General features: G+C 32.1%; 10 protein-coding genes across 10 annotated transcripts; 6 read left to right on the top strand and 4 right to left on the bottom strand.

Moving 5' to 3' along the window:
* Positions 1 to 181: 181 nt before the first annotated feature.
* cand_029600 (uncharacterized protein) lies at positions 182 to 1,099 on the top strand (the record flags this gene model as incomplete). The annotated part of the gene is made up of 6 exons (XM_067213187.1): positions 182 to 208; positions 261 to 329; positions 381 to 649; positions 703 to 772; positions 842 to 976; positions 1,028 to 1,099. The coding sequence occupies 6 exons, from the start codon at positions 182 to 184 to the stop codon at positions 1,097 to 1,099; spliced, it is 642 nt and encodes a 213-aa protein (XP_067067561.1).
* A 208-nt stretch (positions 1,100 to 1,307) lies between these two features.
* On the top strand, positions 1,308 to 4,295 carry cand_029590 (uncharacterized protein; the record flags this gene model as incomplete). The annotated part of the gene is made up of 1 exon (XM_067213186.1): positions 1,308 to 4,295. One exon carries the CDS (start codon positions 1,308 to 1,310, stop codon positions 4,293 to 4,295), a length of 2,988 nt encoding a protein of 995 aa, XP_067067560.1.
* Positions 4,296 to 4,367: 72 nt separating this feature from the next.
* Positions 4,368 to 7,511, bottom strand: cand_029580 (histidine acid phosphatase; the record flags this gene model as incomplete). Its single annotated transcript, XM_067213185.1, has 1 exon — positions 4,368 to 7,511. The coding sequence occupies one exon, from the start codon at positions 7,509 to 7,511 to the stop codon at positions 4,368 to 4,370; it is 3,144 nt and encodes a 1,047-aa protein (XP_067067559.1).
* Positions 7,512 to 7,702: 191 nt separating this feature from the next.
* Positions 7,703 to 8,941, top strand: cand_029570 (isocitrate dehydrogenase; the record flags this gene model as incomplete). The annotated part of the gene is made up of 1 exon (XM_067213184.1): positions 7,703 to 8,941. The coding sequence occupies one exon, from the start codon at positions 7,703 to 7,705 to the stop codon at positions 8,939 to 8,941; it is 1,239 nt and encodes a 412-aa protein (XP_067067558.1).
* Positions 8,942 to 10,336: 1,395 nt separating this feature from the next.
* cand_029560 (tryptophanyl-tRNA synthetase family protein) lies at positions 10,337 to 12,133 on the bottom strand (the record flags this gene model as incomplete). The annotated part of the gene is made up of 1 exon (XM_067213183.1): positions 10,337 to 12,133. The coding sequence occupies one exon, from the start codon at positions 12,131 to 12,133 to the stop codon at positions 10,337 to 10,339; it is 1,797 nt and encodes a 598-aa protein (XP_067067557.1).
* Positions 12,134 to 12,289: 156 nt separating this feature from the next.
* On the top strand, positions 12,290 to 13,747 carry cand_029550 (uncharacterized protein; the record flags this gene model as incomplete). The annotated part of the gene is made up of 1 exon (XM_067213182.1): positions 12,290 to 13,747. One exon carries the CDS (start codon positions 12,290 to 12,292, stop codon positions 13,745 to 13,747), a length of 1,458 nt encoding a protein of 485 aa, XP_067067556.1.
* Positions 13,748 to 13,782: 35 nt separating this feature from the next.
* Positions 13,783 to 14,727, top strand: cand_029540 (cytidine deoxycytidylate deaminase family protein; the record flags this gene model as incomplete). Its single annotated transcript, XM_067213181.1, has 1 exon — positions 13,783 to 14,727. The coding sequence occupies one exon, from the start codon at positions 13,783 to 13,785 to the stop codon at positions 14,725 to 14,727; it is 945 nt and encodes a 314-aa protein (XP_067067555.1).
* Positions 14,728 to 14,971: 244 nt separating this feature from the next.
* Positions 14,972 to 15,220, top strand: cand_029530 (40s ribosomal protein S27; the record flags this gene model as incomplete). Its single annotated transcript, XM_067213180.1, has 1 exon — positions 14,972 to 15,220. One exon carries the CDS (start codon positions 14,972 to 14,974, stop codon positions 15,218 to 15,220), a length of 249 nt encoding a protein of 82 aa, XP_067067554.1.
* A 144-nt stretch (positions 15,221 to 15,364) lies between these two features.
* Positions 15,365 to 16,519, bottom strand: cand_029520 (uncharacterized protein; the record flags this gene model as incomplete). Its single annotated transcript, XM_067213179.1, has 1 exon — positions 15,365 to 16,519. The coding sequence occupies one exon, from the start codon at positions 16,517 to 16,519 to the stop codon at positions 15,365 to 15,367; it is 1,155 nt and encodes a 384-aa protein (XP_067067553.1).
* Positions 16,520 to 17,020: 501 nt separating this feature from the next.
* Positions 17,021 to 19,021, bottom strand: cand_029510 (TPR repeat-containing protein; the record flags this gene model as incomplete). Its single annotated transcript, XM_067213178.1, has 1 exon — positions 17,021 to 19,021. One exon carries the CDS (start codon positions 19,019 to 19,021, stop codon positions 17,021 to 17,023), a length of 2,001 nt encoding a protein of 666 aa, XP_067067552.1.
* Positions 19,022 to 19,099: the final 78 nt, after the last annotated feature.

Raw genomic sequence — 19,099 nt, 5'->3', positions numbered from 1 at the left:
TCAGTGAAGCTGGAAAGTGTAGACGTTATTGACCCTCAAGGTAATCTAAGCAAAAATAATTGTTTTATAATTGCTATTAATGATATTATCCCCAGAACTTTCAGAAGAGTGGAAGGGTCAAATGAGTTTTGTCTTAGGGACATATACTATCATACATGGATTAGAAGCAATAATATATGAGATGAATATAACGGAAATAGCACAGGTGGTATGTTGACTCCTTGATTTATAAAGCACTAAATATGTTCATTTTATTTTAGAGATTAAGCTATGAAGAAGTATTTGGAAAAGTTCGATTTCCTGGAATACCCCCAAAAAGTGTACTAATAGTAAGTAATATCAGACACAATCCCATTCTGATTTTACACAGCTTCTTTTAGATAGAAATCAATTTGTTGAACTGCTTAGAAGTTAAAGATGAAAATAGTATACTGGGTTTAGAAAGTGCATTAAGTCCAACTAGTAACATTCAACTTGCAATGGATATAAAGCTCAAAGGTAACCATGCATTTCAACGAGGAAACTATCCATATGCCTTAAGTTTGTATAAAAAGTCCTTATCTTTCTTAAGTAACACTCACGAGTGGTCAAATGAAGAGGATACCTACTCTAAATCTGTTAGAATAGCATGCCTCCTCAATATATCAAAGTAAGATTATTAAATTTTCTTCTCAATGAAATATATTAACTTTTGATTTTCAGCTGCTTAATAAAAGTTAAGGATTATGTTACAGTTGTGAAGATATGTTCTGATGCTCTTCTTATTGACAAGGTACTTTCAATATCAATGACTTACTCTTAGTATCACATCCACTTATTCTACCTTTTACTGCTTGAATAGTATAATGTTAAGGCCTTATATTTCAGAGCAATTTCCCAGATTAATTGTAGAAATATTGAAGAAGCTTATAGTGATCTCCATAGTGCTGCTAAATTACAGCCTATGAATACTGAAATTAGAGAGAAACTTCATCAAGTAAGTACCTTTATTCCCAGTAAGATACTATTAAAAACTAACTTATCTTAGTGTATAAGACTTCTCAAAATTAAAAATAAAGAGCTAGCTCCGATATATAATGCTATGCTTTCTAGAAAATAAAGCATGCACTCTCTAATATACTCTTAATTTTAGATTGTGTGCACGTGTGCACCTCTAGCTCTATAAATTAAATTTTTTTACGTAGCATAAAAAAGAAAGAACTTAGTTTTTTTGTTGGCAAACAGATAGATGTATCTATTGGGATGATTTGTAGAGATTGGTACTATGGATCATTTATGGCAACTTGTACAAAATAAGTTTAGTTGCAATGAAAGTTAAAGTCATATTACGGGCTCCAAAATCTCAACTACCACTTTATATGACCCTAAATAGTGCGAAACATGGACATAAAGATGTATCTGCATCTTTAAAAGTTGTAGAGTCTAATGAAGTAATTAAGTGGCTAAGTGATTATAAGTCTCGCCCTAAGTTCCTAGTCGTACCAGTTGATGGTATTAGTATACCACCCCAAAATCAATTATATAGAGATTCTGAGAAGACAGAAATGCAGGAGTATCGAATTTCAACGAATAAAATAAAGGAATTCTCGAGAAAGTACTCTCCCCGTAAAGAAATATTTACTACTAGCCACTTACGCCACGAGTACAAAGAAAAAGACTTGAAATACTGCATACATTCTTTATTTGATAAAGATTCAGTAGTAAAATCTGATGCTATATCAGAGAAATATATTGGTAATATATCAAATACTACTCAAGATACACTGAGTATACAGACAACCTTGGTTCTACTTCATAAGATTACGAAATATAAAACATCCGAATTTTCCATGAACTCACATTCATATACAAAGTACAAAGGTCGTCCCTTGAACTCCAACAATAGAAGGAGTATTTTAGAATGGAAACCTAAACTAGAAACTGAGATTGAAGATTGTCGTATCAAGAAATTTAAGACAGAATCTTGGGCTTACTTAGATTTGAATAGAGATGGAGAATCATTAGGAATTGTTGCAGATCCTAAGTGTTTTGATAAGGATAATTACTTAATATTTAATGAAAATAATAGTGAAAATACATTGGGTAATGTTGGTTCATGCATAAATCATTTACCAGAATATTGCAATTTGACAACCAGCTCTACTGATAATAAATTAAAGGAATCTTTTCCTATCTATAGTGATCATTTAAATAATATTTGTGAAATAATAAATAATAAATCTTGTTTTAAAGAGACAAACCAAGAAGATTACCATATAACTGAGTCGAATGAAATTTCAAGAGATAATATATCTGGAATTGAAAAAAGTTGTGAGGAACAACATCAAGAAGTGAATAATTTAAAAATGGACACTCTTACTGACAATATAAAAAGCTACAGAGAAGAAAAGGTGGATAAAGATATGGAAGAGCCTTATTTTAAAGAAACTAGTGACAGGAGAATGGTTGACAAATTCCCGACCAAACATCCCACTATTGGTGAAATTATATCATGCTCATCAACAGAAAACTTTAAAATTTGTAATGAGCAAAACCACTTAGGAAGATCTTATACTTGCGACAAAAAACCAATTAAGAGCGATAGTAACAAAGTAGAATATTCTTATAACAATAATAGCACTTCTGGAATTTACTCAATAAGAAATCAAGATCCTCTAGTTATTACTAGCTTACAAAATTTGAAGTGCAAGAATACCCGAAGTTTTGTTGAAAATTCCTCTAATATTCATCCTGAGACAAATATAATTGATATTGAAGATGATGACATTCAAATATCTCAAAATAATTTTATCCCTCCTAAAACTGTTGGAAGCCAGACAAAGCTTATATATGCCAATAATATATTAAATATGAATAATATTAGTAGAAATACTGATATACTAAGAGTTAGTACAGAGAAAAAATCAAGTATACCCCCAAAAGATGGTGTTATTCTAAATTTGTCGGAGAAAATTGTTCAGATATCAATTACTGAAGGTGAACAGAATCCTGACTTCTCAACCAATGAACTTGATAGTTTAGATAGTAAACTAAAAACTGCAGTAAAGTCAGCTGTTAAACTATACGATAGCATCCAAACAGGAGATAATGACTATGTTAAGGATGGACTTTTGAAACTACTTTACAGTTATACTCTTTACCTTGAATCCTTATATCTCAAACTACAATCTGAAGGATCTGACAAAGCTACTGAATCTAATTCAGAAGGACTTAAAGTGTCAAGAAGGCAGATTTTGCAACAGAAAGGAATTATCTCTAATAAGTCTGGACCTGAAATAACTTTTTTAACTAAAGATAATACTCTAGAAAAAAAGAAGCCAGTTAACTGTAATTATAGATATAGCCGGCTTTCTGAAATAACTAATATACCAGATACTGAACTACCTAATTTGGTAGACAATAATGATAAAACTAGTCCTCAAAATCAACGATCAAAAAGCGAGGATAGAAAGAAGTATGGACTTGAAAGCTTGTCTAATATACCACTTTCTACTACTATAGTAAATAAGTCAAAACTACTTATAGATACAAGCCAAACACTACCTTTAAGTAAGTGCAGTATTTTGAGAAAAGATAAACTAAAAGGAGTTAATTTAGGTGAATTACCAAGGTTAGTTTCAAAATCATTACCAAGTACGACAATTAGAAATAAAAAAGTATTAAATACAAATGCCTCAACTATGTCTTCGGTGACGAGTAGAGCAGCATCTTTAGGAGAAAGATTGATTACAAAGAATTCTCAGAAAAGTACGAGTGTATTGAGACGTATTGAATGTAGCTACAATTTAAAAACCAGAACTAATTATAATAATGATATAAATGTTTTAAATAATAATAGGGTAGAGAGGCAATATGAAGAAGACTCTAAAATAATAAAGAAATTTAGTTCCCAAATTAAACTACAAAAAAAGAGCGAGAAGAGTCAAAATAGCTCTGGAACATCTATAAGACATTTGCGAGAATTACCTCAAGTATCACAAGATGGTAGAAATTTTAACAAGCACTCATTAGAGAAAAAAGATACTTCACAGAAAGTTCCAACATCTAGTGATTTCAGAGATTTGACAGTAATTCCATCACTTACTGTAGGTGGTCCAAATCAACTATCAAATACATCATATTCACAGTGCATGTACTCTAGTTGTTTAACTACAAAAAGTATAAGACAAAAGTGCAAAATCCCAACTATTTCGAGTTTCTCCAATTTAAAGCAAACTTTTAAGTTGTCAAGGTACTCAAATAAAGCAATCGAAACACCTAGATGTCCCGTTGTATGTAACTTTCTATACAAATAACTAAATGCATATTTGTTTTAAAAAGAATTAGTGCCCTTTTAGAGCTATCTTTTAAGTATTAAAGTTAGATTATTATGACGAACCAAGTTGGAGAACATTTTCAATCAATTGCTCAAAATCGCGTATATGTAAATTATTGGATGAAATCTTAACTAAAGGACCTATTTCATGTTTTATTAGCTGATTAATGGGACCATTTAGCGACAAACTTTGAGTTGAATACTCATTACTACTATCTAAAGAGATATTTTCATTGATTGTCATAGAACCAACTTGTAGCTCACTTTTTATGCCGTTACTAATGTATATTTCTAGCCTATATCTAGAATGATCCAATTTTGGAGTTGATCTACACTCCCATACCCGAAACACTATATGACTTAAATAGTTCAAATCAAAAGAACATAGTGTTTTAGTATTATCTCCCATGTACAACTTTTCATTCACTTTATTTTCTGTTGCAAGAATTATATTTACTAAAGATTGTATATGAGAAGCTGAAGTAACATAAAATCTACTTCTAACAATTCTCCATGGGGATTTTATTCCAAATGCACTTGCTTCTTCTTCCTTTAGTCTAATATGTTCCTCATCATGGACCTGTGTTAACTTTTCAGTGGAGTAGTTTTGTACTGAAGAAAGATTAATTGTATTATCATAACTATCTATTTGTGATCCAGTATATACTGTACAATACATAGGACTTTTTTTTATCGTATTTATATTTGCTATATTTCTTAAGTATGAGTATTTGATATCATGACGCAATTTATCAAGCAAATCATAGACAATCCCCTTACCAATAGCCACTTTCTGTAGTGAAGTGAGTCCATACTGAGATTTGGAAACAAATTTCTTGAGTGGCCTGACAATATCATGTATTTTAATTAGTAATTGTTTAATATTACTATCCACATAAGAATAAAGATTATTTAAGTCATATGTAACATTGTCAAATATATCTGGAATCTTGTTTGTAGCATATCGACTTGTCTCTTGATTATAAAATGAGATTGTTAGCTGCTTCCAGCGGTACTTAATATCACTCCAAGGTGAAATATACTTGTTCTGATTTTCTAGAAGTGACTCACCACTGACTTTTGAACAGGCCCTTGAAAATTTACTATCTTCATGATTGTGTATCTGAATATCTTTCATATGAGTAACTAAAGAGCACATTACTTGATAAAGTGTTTTCAATCTATCAAGAGGATTTCCACAGCCTATTAGAGCTTCCTTTACACTTTTTGATAAAGTTTGGAGATTTTGTGAATCCTTACCAAATGTTAATTCTTTATAAATACAACATTTCCCAACCTTCTCCCACAGTTTATCTATGACTTTATCTGTAATAACTTGGTCAACATTTAAGAGATACTCAATCATATCCTTACAAATTTTTCTATCGGGCATGGATGTGGGATCATCCAATAGGTGATGTGCATATGAATCTCTGATTACTAGCTGTACCAAAATGGGTGCAAGATCACCCTCTAAGTCAAGAAATCCTTTAGTAAATGCAGCACTTGTTAGCTGACACCGGCCTTCGTCACTAGAATAGATCTTGAAATCATGACGAAAAGTAGAGTGCAGTCTCAACAGCCCCTCTGAGTCGCCTGGATATAGTGTAGCTCGTAATCTTCGTCCCATTTGTTCTGCTTGTTCACAACCTACATTTGTTAGGTCGCCACCCCACTTTGCGATCACCAAAACTTTAGTGACATGTCTTAATTTCACATTGTTTTTCCATTCTATAGGCTTTAGTTGGACCTTCCTATTTACCCCAGAAAAACCTTCTCCTTGTTCTAGAAATAGCCGTAACCTAGAATGACTATGAATTGTTTTCATTATGCTTCTATATTCATTAAAATCTATATTATGCATAGGATCCTCAAGTTTCATAAAAAAATATTCCAATATAGTCGAATTTCTACTAAGTAAAAGTGATAGTTCTTCTGGTGACTTTAGACGTTTAGTACTTGAATTATTTATTTGGAAAGCTAAAATTAGTGGGTGAGAGCTCTCAAACTTTAGTTTTAATTTGGGTTTCCTATCGCCATGTCTCATAACTACTATTACTGTGCTGAGCTCTTCATTACTCATTTCTTTAATTTGTCTATCTTTATATTTGTTTATGTTTTCTCTATTTAACTGGGAAACTGTTGATACTTTGGGAAAGTCATGATTATCTAATGTCACCTTTGATGGTCTTAAGACAAAATTATATTTTTTTTGTAATCTTTCCAAGAATATCATTCTAGTAATATGTGCACAATCATTATAGTATTTAGTATTTCCTTTTACAAAACTCCATCCGTTAACATCACAGACTACAGATCTATTATTTGTAGTACGCAAAATATCAAATCCACATATTGTTTGTTTAAAAGCTCTAACTATTTGATGAGCAATTATTTTTTCTTCATGACTTAATAGCACAGCATATCTAACTTCCTTTCCTTCCAATGTTCTTTGAACCTTCCCATCAAGGCAAGGAGACTTCCTTGCCTCAGCATGCGCAAACATTGGGCCAACAGTGTATACTTTTATATCAGTCCCAAATGTTGGTATGAATTTCTCGTATATAAAAGTACCATTTTTCCTAACCTGCCATAGTGTAGAATCATATTCACTGCTCCTATCTCCTATTTTTCTGAAGAGTTTCTTGCATCCACCACCACTATTTTGGGGATAATATATCCAATTGTCATGCCTGTCAGCTTCAATAGGTTTTTCAATAAATGGTTTATTTATTCTTATCCCGCGATAAATAATGTAATCTTGTGATTCAACAAAAATAGATTCACCATATTCTTTTAATCTCTCAACTTCGTTATGATCAATCACTGTAGACTCAGGCCTTGGGATTCTCCACTTATCCAAAGTCTTATATATCTCAACTCTACTCCTCATGTCTTTTTGCTTTTTTATATCATTCATTACTACTGGTTTAAATAACTTCACATAATTAATAGCCTTTTGCAAAGGAAATCCATTTGAATGAAATGCAATCAAACAATCTACTCTTGGCCAAAATATACAGTCTACCTCCAGTATCATACTTTCTTGAAAAATAATAATCGTAAAATCTCCTGTTTGGTTGAGTAGTTTAAGGATATTTTGCATAGGTATACTACTCACCTTATTGGCCATTGCACAAATACCCAAGGAAAATGGCCCATTTCCCAAATATTTAACTTCAGATAAAACATTCATTACACCCACATTGGATAAATCAAGATGTAACTTACTGAAAAAGAGGAAACTTTGAGTTTTTAGAAGATTTCTTTTGAATTGGCACTCGTTTCCGGGTTCTAAGAGATCTGAAGTTTTCTTTTCTAGTCTACTGTTTATAGTTAATTCATTAAGAGAAATTGCTAAGGTTTTATACAAGAAAATTACTTTAAATGCAACAGATGAAACGAATAAAAGTTGTTAACCCTATTGTGGAAATGGATGGAGATGAAATGGCTCGATTAATGTGGAAATGGATAAAAGAAGCTCTAATATTTCCATATATTGATGTCCCAATTAAATATTTTGATTTAAGTATACAAAATCGCAATGAGACAAATGATCAAGTAACAATTAAAGCTTCAGAAGCTATTAAAAAGTATCATGTAGGCATAAAGTGCGCAACAATTACTCCTGATGAGAGCAGAGTCAAAGAATTTGGCTTAAAACAGATGTGGAAATCACCTAATGGTACAATTAGAGACTACTTGAATGGAACCATCTTCAGAGAACCAATTATTATCAAAAGTATCCCGAGAATAGTCCCCGGTTGGGTATCTCCAATAATAGTGGGACGTCATGGATTTGGAGATCAATACAAAGCCACAGATTTGATAGTGAGTAAAGCAGGGAAACTTGAATTAAAGTTCACTCCCAAAGATGGAAGTGACTCTACTATAATAGATGTATATAATTTTTCTGGCCCAGGGGTGGCAATGTCCATGTATAACACAAATGAGAGTATCCAAGGTTTTGCAAGAGCTTGCTTTAACTATGCAATTAATTTAAAGCTACCATTGTATTTAAGTACTAAAAATACAATATTAAAACAATATGATGGGCTTTTTAAGTCAATCTTCGAGAAGATATATTTAGAAGAATTTAAAAATCAATTTGATGACATGGGATTGAAATTTGAACACAGGTTAATAGACGATATGGTTGCATTTGCTCTGAAAAGTAGTGGGGGATTTATTTGGGCATGTAAGAATTATGATGGTGATGTTCAAAGTGATATTGTAGCACAGGGATTTGGATCACTAGGACTAATGACATCAGTACTATTAACTCCAGATGGCAATATAGTAGAAACTGAAGCAGCTCATGGCACAGTAACCCGACACTTTAGAGAGCACGAGAAAGGCAATAAAACTTCCACAAATCCTGTTGCATCTATCTTTGCTTGGACAAGAGGTCTATATTACCGTGCCAAATTTGATAATAATTCTGAACTTAAGCAGTTTTGCGAATATTTGGAAAGATCTTGCATAGAAACTATAATTTCAGGAATACTAACTAAGGATTTGGCACTGTGTAAAAATCCAAAAGCTAACAGGGATGACTACGTGAGCACTGAAGAATTTATTAGTGCCATAAAGAGTAATCTTGATACTAAAATATTTAGATCCTGAATTTTTAAATTGATTTGGAATATTAGAAAAGCAATAAAACTTAATTGTTATTAATATATATTGAAAATTGTTTTCTTGAGCAATACTGAAAAAAAAAGATTGTGTATCATTTTTTGTAATAATATTAATATACAGATTTACTACACATTTAAGTTGAAATTGTGCAAACTAGTGCAAAACTATTAAATAATTGATGTGTGTTCAAAATAGCTTTGTATCTTAAGACTTAAGTATTATTTTATTTTAAATTTCACTTGAAATTTTAAGAATTAACAATATAAACAGACCTAATATAGAGATAATACAGAATATTGTATTATTTTATTAAATTAAATTGTGTTGATACAAGATACTGTAAATATATGAAATTATATTTTTCTTTTAATATTTTGGTAATTATCTAATAGAAATTAAAGGATAATATACTTTTTTAGCATATATAAATAATATTACATTTAAATAAATACTGATAAGTATGTTGATATTACTTTATTTGACAGTAATTTTTTAATAAAAAATTATGCAAAAAATTAAGCCTCTAAATACTTTATAAGATTTCTCTTTATCAAAGATGTAATTTCACAATTTTCTCGATGAATTTTATTCTAAACTAGCAGCTTATATATGCATAGATTGAACAAGTAGATTATTTACAGACTAGGATAATTAGAACCACAATAACTTTAAGAGTAATTATAATAGTGAAACCCCCAGTGACTCCATTAGTTAATAAAGGAAATTTTATAAATGGTATAAAGAGATTGTATAAGGGGAGGAAGATAAGGGGAATTAAACTCACTTGCAAGACTATAAAAAGGTAGATTTATTTTACAATACATAATATAGTTTATATTAGGTCACCCTCTCCACTTTTCTTGCATGTTTCGAAAAAGTAATCACTTTTTTATGGTATTGAATTGATAATTTATTAGTATTCTTAATTGAAAATATAAAATACTTCTTGAAAAATACAACTGAAAAAATATATCGGTAATAATCCAAAAATTTCCAACTTAGATCCAGTAGTTAATCTTTATTATAATAAGATATACAATTATTATTTCTATATTAAGTTCATTTCAAAATAATTAAATTAGTGTCTTATTCATTTTATTACTTGGAAAGTAACAGTTATTTCGCAAAGTTATAATAATATTAGAAGTAAATTAAACATAATTATCACTCAATTTCACTATTTAATAAATAATGACTACAAAATTCAATGAATAATTGATAAAATTCTAAAAGTATGCTGATCTTTAGTGGTAGTTACACAAAATCAACTTGAACAGAAAGAGTAGCTTAAGACTAATTAACAAATCATTGTACATTTAAATAATAAAGTGTAGAAAAAGTCACATCTTCAAAGTTTAGTAAATTTAAAAGTAACAATAATCAGCATAACTGAGACATATACTTTTTAAAACTTTCGCGATCAGGATCCATAAAGTACTTAAGCACTTCATCGCTTATATTTGCCCGGTTCTGTTGATGCATCTTCGTCATCTTAACAAGTTCCTCAACTAGAATCATCTTTATTTCACCCGATAACATCTCCCCCGATGAGTACTTTCTTCCTATATCTTCCAATAAAGCATCATCTTCTATTAAAAATTGAAGATATTGCCATGGGACATCTACAGAGAGATCAGCACCCAATCTTCTTTGTTCTGATTCAGTTGCTCTACCACCGGAGAAGGCATATTTCATAATCTTCATCTTGATAGTGTCTTCATCATCGGTCACAAATATACTTGAATTCATTATACTTCCACTCATCTTCATTTGCTGACCTTGAAGTGATGGGATAAACTTTGAATGAATTGATGCAGGTTTTAGATAACCAAGCCTAGGGCCAATGTCACGCATCATGCGGAAATATGGATCTTGATCGATAGCATGAGGGCTTAAACACCATATATCTGTTCGCCCCCCAAATATTGTTGGAAATGCTGAAGAGAAGGAAGGAGCTGCTTGTACTGCTGGAAAAGAGTACTTGCCAACATTATCAGAATTAGTGAATCCAAAAATCGAGCGTGATTGAGAACAACTAAATTTTTTCTGTATCTTCAATATCTCTGGATATAAGGTTTTGATATAATCTAAATTAGTAAATATAAATGTTAATTCAGGATCAAACCCACAAGCTATGATATCCTTAGCATTTTCATAAGCATATTTATGAGCATTTTCTAGTGAAAGGTCTTCTTTAAATAGAAATTTTTCATCATCTGTTAATTGTATTACTAAAGGTACTTTAAAAACATCTTGCAAATATTTTGTAAAAAGAAGGGGTATAAGATGACCTATATGAAGTGCCTCAGATGAGGGTCCACGCCCTGTATACAAATAGAATAGCTTGCCTGCCTCATAGGCATTCAAAACTTGATCTAGATCGCGATGTGAAAGGAAAATTTTCCTTCTCAAAAAGTGGTGAGCTTTCTTATTAGTTATTTTCTCAATTTTGGCGATTAAGTCATCTGTTATGTGTTTGCATCCAAATTGTTGAATCAATTTATTGTAATCTATTCCTGACAAGTCTTGAGTTTTTACATTCCAAGGATCTACAATGCTACTTGCTTCTATATCACATTCTTGTGTTAATGAGAGAATATCACTTAATGGAGGTGGGATGAATCTATTAGATGCCAAATCTTCTAATTTATATTCAGTAGCAAGTAATGTATTATCTATGATGAATTCACCTGAGATGTCCATATATTTAGGATTGTATACTGAAAATTCTAATTCAAGTGTATCATTTGAAGCATCTACCATGGCTGAAATTACATCGATTCTACCAATAGAACTAGTATCTCTTAGTACAGGACTACAGTTTGCATTAATATACCATGATGGTAGTATTACTAAGCGAAGTATCTGTATTTCGCTAGGAATTGTTTTGTAGTCAAGATATGCTTCTTTATACATTGCCTCTGCTTCACTACGATGCATTTCGAAAACATAGAATGGAAGATTCTCGATTATTTTTGAGTGCAATATATTACGTAAATCTTCAAGATAAGTTTCATCAAATTTCTTGCCATTTAGGGGCCCGATTGACATACTAACAACATGCTCCTTAAATCTTATTGAGCGAGTTGTCTTAGAATGGTCAATTTTCAAAAGATAACAAATAGCACCTTTAACCAAGCAAGCTGCTGAGGATAAAAGTGGATTTTTTGTAGACATTTCAGTATTAATAGAATATTTATAATAAAATTTCCAAACAGGTATGAGCCGTCTCTGCAGCATATTAGAAATGTGCAAGGAATATACCGCAGATTTTGTTAGAAATACTGTCTTCTATTTTGCTATATATCTCCTACTGGACGAAAACTTAGTTTTATGAGGCTGACTAATTATAGGAGTGGTAATGAAGAGGGATTAACTCCAGAGAAATCTGTGAGTACCAAAGAGAAGAACCTACTTGAGTCAAATGACAGTACATACTATATATTAAAAAGTAACTCAGATAATCAAGAGAATCTAACATGCTGTGATGAGCTGTGCAAAGAAACACGCAAACTTATTTGTTCCTTTTTTCAGTCTATAAGAATATTCGAGGCAATACCTGATAATTCACGTATTCTAGGACTTAGTGCAAATGTTCCTCTTGCTGTTGCAGTATGTTTCCTACTTGAAGATCAGAAAGAAGTGATACTCATTTATGATGAAGAAAATCAAGCTACTTTAGGATCATTTTCATGTAATGATGTCCTCTTATTTTTTTATTTAGTATATTTACATGTTGATGGAAAAAAAGAAAATAATAAACACTACTCTCTCCACTCTTTAGAAGAGGTATCTGGACAAACAATTAAACAATGGATGAGTAAATTGATGGCTTTTAACTACTCTGAAGCTTTAAGTGGTAACTTTGTTACAGTTGATATATGTGCAACACTTTTAGATGGTCTACATGCATGTGTAGAATCTTCGAAGTCCAGGCGAACATTAAATGTGGCTGAGAAGTGTTTCAACCTCAAAAATATTGGGTGCTGGGGAGTTCAGTCAAATAGTTATGGTAAACATAGTGCCTGTCCAGTATGCTATATTTCCCCATATTTGCTACTATCACTAATAATACAGAATCTACACATATGTTCTGAATTCTGTAGTGAGTATCTGGAAGCTCTTAATTGTTCAAAACCTAAAGATATCCTTAATAATAATGAAAAGATATCATATGGATGTAATGTAAAACCTGAAGAAAGTTTAATTACTAAATTATTTCACAAACAACTCATTGCAGATCTTTCTATTGGTCAAAAAGGCAAAAATATAATTGTTTTAAAGGAACATGAACCACTTTACAGTGCTATAGATATTCTTCTCACTAAAGAGGTTACTCATATACCAATTATTAATGAAAAAACAGAGGAGTATACAGGTGTTGTTGTAACAGCGGAAAAATGTTTTGCAATCATACTGAAGGCAATCATAAATCAAGACAAGATTGACATGAAATCTCCATTAAAAATGTTCTTCAGCATATCTCTGAATGAAGATATGTGTATTAGTCAAAATAATACTAATTGTTTATATGCAGAACTTGGATCTAAAGAAAGAGGACTGGAAAATCACTGTACCATTCCGTTATGTCCTAGTTGTACTAAATATCCAGCGAGAGTTCTAAATCCTGAAAGTCCCCCATATATTGTAGATACCTGCTTAAGTGATGCTATAATTAAGATACTATTATCTGAAGATCAATGTGTTGTTCTTGTAAGTGAGGAGACACTTGAAGTAACTACAATTGTCACAGCATACGAAATTTGCGACTTCCTTATTCGCGCTTCATAAAACTTTATAACTGTGAAGTCTATTTTAGTACTTTAATGACCTTTAGTAATAGAATTTCACTTGAAGAAATCCTGCCTGATGAGTTTTATGGAGACCTTAAGATTACAAAACTTTTCTCAATATATGTACCTATAACTCATGCGTCAGAAATCCAATCTATACTCTCTGGTGATGACTTTACTAAGAAATATCCGCATCTTAAACGTCTACGTAAGACAAGTTCATCTGAGGACTCTGAAATTATAAAGGAAAGCAATAGAAGCTATATAGAAGTACTACTAGGTGATAAACCTGACCTTCCTTATAAACTACATTGTTATTTAGACGAAAATAACATTGCAAAGAGTGTATCCACTGCAACAGTCCCAATATCTCCACCCCTCACAAAGTTGCAATACTATCATTGGTGTAAAGTATGGCCTGTAGTATTTCGACAACCAAGTAGGAAACCACATATACTAACTAGTGACGAAATTAACAGAGCTATAAAGTACATTGCCCTTGCAAGGCATCTCGGTACAGAATCTAAGAAATTAGGTAGTTTAGATAGAGGATGTGTTATTGTCTTAAACGACATCGTCATAGGATATGGGTTTGATAAACGTTATGTATCATATCCATGGGACCATCCAGCAATTGATGCAATTAGAAATACTTCAGATAAATTGAAAGCAAGTAGAGATGTCAGATCTATGGGGAACAAATCCCCTGGGAACAACCCTAGCAGTGTGAATTCGATATTAACAAACTCGTATGGAGTATTATTGAATCAACAATATTTATGTACAAGTGCCACTGCATATCTATCACATGAACCATGTGTATCTTGCTCCATGGCACTGTTACATTCTAGAATTTCCCAGGTATTTTATGAGTATACCAACAACGAAAGTGGAGGGCTTGGTAGTCGATGCAAGCTACATTGTCTTACATCGCTTAATCACCATTTTACCGTATTTAAAGTGAGTCTTCCTAGCTAAGTAGAGATGAAGAAGTTGTAAGTACTGACAACTGGGTTAATTTATTCATACTCTACATTTCTTTGTGATGATAAATGCTAACAGTTACTTTCAAAATTCATATTTGAGACACGCGCTCAATAATCATAAGACAAATAGAGCTTTCAACACTGACTGACTAAAGTCCAGTCTACACTTACCTCCCGCATAACAGCAGATCACTTGTTTTATTGACAAATCAGGCTACTTTATTGCAATTTTTGAAATGGAGATTGATCTATTAAATCCTAATCCACAAGTTGAAGCTCAAAAACACAAGCTCAAACGTCTAATCCAAAGTCCAAATAGTTTCTTTATGGATGTTCGCTGTCCTGGGTGTTTACAGATTACAACTGTGTTTAGTCATGCTCAAAGTGTCGTCTTTTGTGGTAATTGTTCAGCTCCTTTATGCCAACCAACAGGAGGCAGGTGTAAATTAACAGATGGATGCTCTTTCCGTCGTAAGAATGACTAGCTTTAAGTCACTTCTAAATATTATTTTGGGAGAGGTGAGGATTACTATTTGTATATTCATTCCCAGTACTCTGCTCAACTCTCCAACTAGTAGGATATATCAATATTGTTTCATTTAGCTCTAATAGGAATCTTTTAAAGTTAACTATGCTATTCTATAAGTGTCATTCTTTGAGGCCTTTAATAGTTCAGTTAGCCTGACTAGCACCTTCGGTGATAGAACTTCATGCGTATTTGTAAATCTATATAGTCCAGGAAAGAGCTTATGCATCAGGTTTTTAATATTACTGGTCATTTCTATTTTCTTCCTGTAAATGGAACTTCGACTTGTACCAATTATAGAGGCAATATTACTCATTGAGAACTGATAAATTCCACATGCCCTAAGTGCTAAAAATATAGAAGCTCCAATGTATGGCGAAGTGCAGTTTCCATGAACAGACCAAATTGGATTTAATATGTCTTCTAAAGAGCTCGAGTCTATTCTTGTTTGTAATGTTAGTAGGGAATTTGCAGTATCACAAACTTTTTTATATAGTATTTCGTCACCAAGAGAGCTAATACCTTTTAAAGACTTCTTATATGCTAAATTGTGATTAACTAAAGAAATATCTTTGTTAACCTTAGCTTTTTTAAGTTGCATACCTGCATTTATATAGGATTCTGAACAAATGAGCTGGTCAAGTATAATATTACGCTCAGATGAGGAAAAACTATCCATATTTTTGTAGAGAAGCTCATCTACTTTATTACTTTGAGGGTAACTCTTTTGAAAATTCGCACCTTCTATTATGGATATGTTCATTTTACTGATTCTTTGAATAGTTTGGTATATCGTATCCTTCATAGGAATTGAAGGGAAACTCCTAATCCCTACTTTTCGGGCTACCTTTCTAATTTGATATGCCAAGCTCTTGTAATTCTTAATACTAAAATTTTTTGATAATTGAAGTAAAGTTACTGAGTAACCTTCTCTTCTAGTAGCAATATAAACACAGGAGGCAACCAAAATCTCTAACCTTTGTAGAAGTCTCACAGAATAGTTAGATTTGCTAATATATGCCCTTAAAATACATATAGAGCTGTTTAAATCACTATTACTCATATGTGGAATATTACTTCTAATCATTCTTTTTGCAAGTTGAATTCGTTTTTCATTTAGTTGAGGTAGTTTTCTACTATACTTGGGTGTTGTAATTAGTCTTATCTTATCTGAAGTTGAAAGAAGTAGATCATCATGAACAAGTATATGTGGTTGTTCAAATTTATTAGGTAATTTTGTATAATGATAGAGCTGCATGAGAAATGGACGTGTAGTGTTAACTAAATTCTTATAGAAGCCATAGTGGCTGGCGGTTAAATGATATTATTACAAGAACCACTCAGATTAAGATAATATGTTGTTATAAGTTATAAACCTTAGCTAAATTGAAGTCCAGTGAATACTTAATATAGAGTACAACTCTTGTCAAGTTTGTTAGTTAGCTGTATTGAATCAGGAACCGAAGGATAGAGAAAAGGAAAGTCAAATAGAAGGAGTTAAGTTATAAGTAACACTCCATACCTCTCAATAATGTATTTGTAAAGTACTCCTTTTTAATAAACAACAACAGATATAGCATAAGTCATTAGTTCTATTTAAATATTATAAATATATTTGTATCTAGTGAGGATTTCGTTTCAACCTTTTAATACCACTTTTAAATAGCTTAGCACAGTAGATTATGATTCTACACAGGAGTTAATTACAAATAGACTAATTAGATGGAAATACTACTCTAGTGATGATTATATGTTGAGATCACTGCCGCATCTTCGCTGATACATCTTTATCTACATTTAAAGGAAGACTCTTTTTGAGGGATTCTTTTATTTGAGTAAGTAGGTTAATGATAGTAGTACAATCTTTTGTTTGATTAGAGTCTGAATACAGCTGAACTAACCATTCAAGCGCCGCAATTATGTCTGTTGGTAGCTTTTGAGGAATAATGTGAACTGACCAGCGTAGGTTTTCCCAGTCTAGAGATGATTCTAAGTTACAATCACTTCGCAAGCAGGGTTTTTCATCCTGATCCTCAGTTTCAGGGGAATTCATGCCTTTACTTATTTTTGATAATTTAGTGTTGCAAATATTCTCAATATACCCATGCTCAATAGCAGTTTGTATAATTTTGTTCGCCCATGCAGAAGCCTCCTCATTATGCCACTGTTCTGCTTCTAATTTTAGTAGTTTCCCCATATATCTTATTGTGGTTTCACTCTTTGGATCCTTAGCTATCTCACAGATAAATGCTTTATAGACACACCTTGTGGCATCTTCAATTCTATTGATTTTTTCAAAAATTTGTCCTAGTTGTGACCACAGATGTGAATCTTCCGGTGACTGAGCAATTGATTTTTCATAAAAACGAATAGCATGCATTGGCATATTTAATTTTGAGTATATTTCTGCAATTCCATAAAGGGCAGTGGTATTTGTTGGACTTAATGCGATTGCAGTTTTATAGGCATAAAGAGATCCACGTATGTTGTTTAATTCGTGTAGTGCATAGCCGCATAAGATCCAAGCAGAGCTTGATTGGCTATTCAAGACTAGTGCTCTCTTGTAAAATTTTAAAGCTTTGTGACGATCATTTGTTGACCAATGATATATTCCCATTACTATAGAGGTTTCTGGTGAATACTTTGCTAGGTTTGAACATTTGCGGGCGAGAATACTTAATTCATCAATATCATTCCTTTGTGCTAGTATTGTTGCCATCTCTACCACAGAACGTAGATAATAAGGATACATGTTCGAAATTTTGTTAAAAAGAGATATTGCTTGATCAATTTTACCTAATTCATAGTGACATTTAGCCAATTGGCTTAATATATATGCACTATTTGGGAATATCTGCAGTAGTAATGTATACTCTTCAAGAGAGTCCTTCCATCTTCCAACTAAACTAAGATATAGAGCAAAAGCAAAACGACCACACCAATGAGATGGGATACCCAAAGACTCGCTAAAGTCATTATACGACTGGTCATTAAACTGTTTATGAGTATATATTTGCTTATGAGCATCGGCAAATTGCATACTATAGTTATCCGTATTGTACCACTTTAAATAATCAAATGATATATTATAGTTAGAGCAATTTTCACTATCACTAATAGGTGTTTTAATTTTAGAATTGCCATGAGATACCAAATTATTTATCAAATCAACCCAGCAACTCCAATTCAAAGGTTCATTCCATAGTGAAGCAATCTGAGTATAATAGGCATCTGTATACCTATTCTGTCTATAAACTGCAATACTAAGTAACCATTGAAGTAGCCCATGCATAGAGTTACACTTAGTCTTCTTAAACATCTTGTCCTGTTTTGCAAGATAGTTAGAAATACTTGCCTCAATTTCTGATATCCTAGTCTCCATAATTTGAGATTCAGGTTGTGTTACAGTCCACTGTTCTAAATTAGATATATTCAATGAAGGTTTCTCTAATGAAAGTAGTGCAGCGTAACTTCTAAAGAATATGGTTTCAGCACAATCATCAGTATCTTTAAAATTACTTAGTACAGCTATTACTCTTCTGTATTCTCTAGAATCAAAGTATATTTTTGCATTCATTAGCTTCATATTTAGTTTAATATTATCTGAATTTAGAGTTCCGCATATACAACAGGCATCCGAGCCTCCTACCTCAGCAAAGTTTTCAGTGATACTGCAAGAATCCCACAACTCACAAAGCCATTCTGAAGTATAAGTAATACCAAAAAACTTAAAATAGTGACACTTTTTAATGAGATCCATTAAAAAAGCTATCAGTATAGCATGAGGAAACCATAAGTAAGAGCAAGCCAAATTAACTTACACCGCCCGGTATATAGC

This window comes from Cryptosporidium andersoni, assembly GCF_001865355.1.
Source record: "Cryptosporidium andersoni isolate 30847 chromosome Unknown contig_22, whole genome shotgun sequence".
In the NCBI taxonomy this organism is placed as follows: Eukaryota; Apicomplexa; class Conoidasida; order Eucoccidiorida; family Cryptosporidiidae; genus Cryptosporidium; species Cryptosporidium andersoni.
This window is presented reverse-complemented; position numbering and strand designations above follow the sequence as displayed.